This window comes from Sinocyclocheilus rhinocerous, unplaced genomic scaffold, assembly GCF_001515625.1.
Source record: "Sinocyclocheilus rhinocerous isolate Xijiao unplaced genomic scaffold, SAMN03320098_v1.1 scaffold419, whole genome shotgun sequence".
In the NCBI taxonomy this organism is placed as follows: Eukaryota; Metazoa; Chordata; class Actinopteri; order Cypriniformes; family Cyprinidae; genus Sinocyclocheilus; species Sinocyclocheilus rhinocerous.
The window spans coordinates 1247253-1251567 of NW_015653519.1; the positions used below are offsets into that span (position 1 = coordinate 1247253).

The 4315-nt window shown below is 38.9% G+C and overlaps 1 protein-coding gene across 1 annotated transcript; it reads left to right on the plus strand.

The window, feature by feature from the left end:
• The first annotated feature begins 2317 nt into the window (after positions 1 to 2317).
• Positions 2318 to 2938, plus strand: LOC107716449 (fer3-like protein). Its single transcript, XM_016522900.1, has one exon. The coding sequence runs from the start codon at positions 2318 to 2320 to the stop codon at positions 2936 to 2938; it is 621 nt and encodes a 206-aa protein (XP_016378386.1).
• The last annotated feature ends 1377 nt before the right edge of the window (positions 2939 to 4315 follow it).

Sequence of the window (4315 nt, forward strand, 5' to 3'; positions counted from 1 at the left end):
CCCCAAAGCATAATGTTTTCACCTCCGTGCTTGACTGTAGGGATGGTGTTCTTGGGGTCATAGTCAGCATTTCTCTCCCTCCAAACATGGCGAGTCGAGTTCATGCCAAAGAGCTCACTTTTGGTCTCATCTGACCACAGCACTTTCTCTCAAGCCTTCTCTGAATCATTTAGATGTTCTTTGGCAAACTTTAAACGGGCCTGTACATGTGCCTTCTTGAGCAGAGGGACCTTGCGAGCGCTTCAGGATTTCAGTCCATTGCGGCGTAGTGTGTTACCAATGTTTTGCTTGGTGACTGTGGTCCCAACTGCCTTAAGATTATTAACAAGCTCCTCCCGTGTAGTTCTGGGCTGATCCTTCACCTTTCTCATGATCATCCTTACCCCATGAGGCAAGATCTTGCACGGAGCTCCAGACCGAGGCCAATTGATGGTTGTTTTGTATTTCTTCCATTCCCGAATAATCGCACCAACAGTTGTCTCCTTCTCACCAAGCTTCTTGCTGATGGTCTTGTAGCCCATTCAAGCCTTGTGCAGATCTACAATCTTGTCTCTGACATCCTTTGACAGCTCTTTGGTCTTGCCCATGATGGTGGGAGAGCTTGGAATGGAAGATGCAGATTGTGTGGACAGGTGTCTTATACACCTAAAGAGCTGACATTAGGAGTAACTTCTTAAAGTGGCAGGACTAATCTGTGTTCCACATGGGCACATAACCAATCTGAGGGAGCCAGAATTCTTGCTGGTTGGTGGAAATGGGAATGTTTGGCAAACAAAGAACAAGCACATAGCTTGCAAATCTTTTTTAAATAATATACAGTTTCAGTCAAAGATCTCCTAAAGAACTTTCTTTATCAGATGTATTTGACCTTTTCTACATTACAAAACCTTGTTAATTCAAACTGTGTGCCAGCTACAACAGTGTGCGGGATGACTTTTATTCTTTTGCACTGCACTAATAAAAAAAAATACTGCATGACAGGATATTTTTGGCATAAATATCCAGTGCATGTCAGGGTGTATGCTAAGATTTAATGAATTGTGACAAGTGTCACTTTGCAGCAATATGGGCAGCTCAGGGTTTTGGCTCGTGGGCCCTGCAAAATGTGGCTTCATTGGCACCATGTGAAAAGAAGCTGCTACCATCGATTCATCCTGTGTTACTAATCCCCTCAATGAAAATTTGGTTTCATTCAGGCCGGTTTCACTCTGACAAGCGTGAATCCACCCCAATTTACCCTCTACGTGGGGTTTCCCTGAATGCACCCACCCCGTGCTGGTTTGATCTCAGCCCGCGTCCTCGCCTCAATGAGGCGCTTCAAGATTCATGGCTTTAATGCAGTTTTGGAGTAAAATGGATTTTGGAAAATTTGTTATACATTTTACAATTTTGAAAAAATTATTGCAAAAATTTAAAAATTTTATTTTTGTGCTTTTTTTGTAATAAACTAATAAAATAATCTGCCAAATGCCTTTTTTATAAAGAGACTAAACTTAAGTTTGTGCTAAAATTTATTGAACTAAATATATAAAATATAGTACACTAATTTCATTAAAAAAATAAATAAAAATCGCCACACAAGCAGCAACAGAGGGTTAATAATTTACTTAATTTGCTAAAGCCATCTATCCATCCATATAGAGAGATTTGTTATACTTCCTATAGCTTTTAAGCAGTGGCAGAAAGGCAGCATTATATATTCCAATATATAATATTTTAATATATATATATATATACTGATATTATTACCACTTCGGACACACTTGAATTTGTTTCTCGTGATCTTAAAAAAAACTTCTAAACGTAAAAACTTTAGTTTTTACAATTACGTTAACAATAAATTTAGAAATTCTCTGTAAATTCTCAAACTTTTTAATTTAAACTTTAATATAAAAACAATTATTATTATTTTTAATGGATGAACTCGACTGAACAGTGAAAGAAGCAGCCAACAAGTGTCATTTGTGTCATTTCATAGCTTTGAAGGCTGTACTACTACTCTGAAAAGTATGAATAAAATGAGGTGTCTAACAAATATTTGTTTATTGATATGCGTAATTGTGGCAGAAAGACAGCAGTAATCTATGTTTACCTCCGAGTGTCAGGAGGCCCGTCAGTGATCACTCACACGCATCTAATCCACTTTTGATGAACTGGGTTAATAGACTCCCTGTGGTCATTATCAAAGAGACTCATTTCTATTCATTTCTCAGCGCACACGACCCTCACATACCCGCCCCTCATTATGTGTGGCCTCTCCTCAATAAATACAGCTCTTCTGTTCTCTGGAGGGACAGTTCATCCTCAAGCGTTCAGCATGCCCCGTCCAGACGGCTCTTACGCACAGTTCATCTGGAGAGAGGCAGACAGAGCCCGCTCGGACCCGTGTCCCGGAGCCACAGTGGGCTGGAGGGAGGAGAGGGTGCAGGGGAGGGCGAGCTGTGAACCGTGCGCTCTGGTCCAGCTCCGGCTGTCCGGACTCGCATATCCTGACAAAGACCAGAGCGCCATCGCCCGAGCCCGGAGACGCCGCAGACTGGCCGCCAACGCCCGCGAGAGGAGGAGGATGCTGGGCTTGAACGTGGCCTTCGACCGCCTGAGGAGCGTCATTCCTAATGTGGAGAGCGACAGGAAGCTGTCCAAGTCTGAGACGCTTCAGATGGCACAGATCTACATCAGCACTCTGAGCGAGCTGCTGGAGGAAAGAGACCGCGACCCGGAATTCAGTTACCCGATGTTAGCGACGGGCGTGCAGGATCAGGTCATCGTGAAGGGTTCAATGCCAACCGAAGAGACCAAACCGGAGCAGAAAAACATTGCAACCTGTAGGATAAGATCATATGCTGGGAATTTAGTGCATCCCACTTGTTGTGACCCCAAAACACCTGAACTCTTAGTGGACTCTCACTATATGGAGAGGAGCAATGGAGCAAAATGACACTGATATTGCATTCTCAGCCTTTGTATTCAACTTTTTTTTTTTTTTTTATTATAAAAATTTCTGAATTAATGTTTGGACATTTTGTAGTGAAATATAAAATATTCTGGAATTAATCATATATTTTGCTTTTTTTATGCTATACAAATAAATATTTTCAGAGGAAAAATCTTGTCTTTTTCTCTTGAGTTCACAATCAACTTTATTTTGATAGTCCACTTTAGACATTCTACTAACTCTAAGTAACTTTTTTTAGTTTTTAGTAGCAACCAGTGTTGGGGAAAGTTACTTTTAAAAGTAATGCATTACAATATTGCATTACTCCCTAAAAAAGTAACTAATTACGTTACTTAGTTACTTTTTATGCAAAGTAATACTTTACGTTACATTTGAGCTACTTATCTTAAATCTGCTTGTTTTTAATATAAAAAAGTTCTTCTTTTACAAATGTAAAAGCCCTTTCACACCAAAAGTGGAATGAAGTAAATGTAAATTCATATCTGTACAGTAGTGTGCAGCTCAAACAAAGAAGAATATGACATAGGTGAAGAACGTTAACACTATTCAGCAAAAAAAAACAACAACAACAAATGTGTCATTTTTGCTTAGTATGGTTGAATTGGATCATCAAAGGTCAGTAGCAAGACACTGGTTAATAAAATGGGATTAAACACATAAATGATATTTGTCTTATTTAACATTTAATTATTGCAGGTTTGTATAATATTCTGAGTTTGCATTTGACTGTTTTTATTCATTTTGAGGAACACCGAATCAGGGCACACAACGCCTCTGCACTTACTCCCGATTAGGGATGTAACGGTTCACTCAACTCACGATTCAATTCATGATTTTGATTTCACGATTCGATTTTCTCACTATTTTTAACAAAATGAGATTTAAGAAATTATACAGTAAATGAAAAGGTGTCCTTTTATTAGGATATTGCTGCATGTTTCTTTGTGAAATTGAAATATAACAAAACTAAATTGAAACTTTAAAACAAACCCCAAATCAAATAAGTTACACAAATAAAAGAAATCTCTTCATATAAACAAATGTTGTCTGTGCTCTTTCCATTTAAAAATGCAACCACTGCATTTTAATCCTGATCCAAACAAAGATGCAGCATACATGCAGCATGAGCAGTTTTTAATCTAAATTAGACTGAATAATTTCGAAATTTGAAGCGAAAACAGAATGGTCTGACTTTAGTTTTGTGAAATTATACTACATAAAACATATCTGAACGAAACAGCAGACGAGCTGAATGAGACGCAAGTTCACTCTCTGCCAGCAGGTGGCGCTTTATGAACAGCAATGATATAGTGTTTCCTGGGTTACCGCTGTAAACAAAGCAGAGCTGCGCTTATGAAC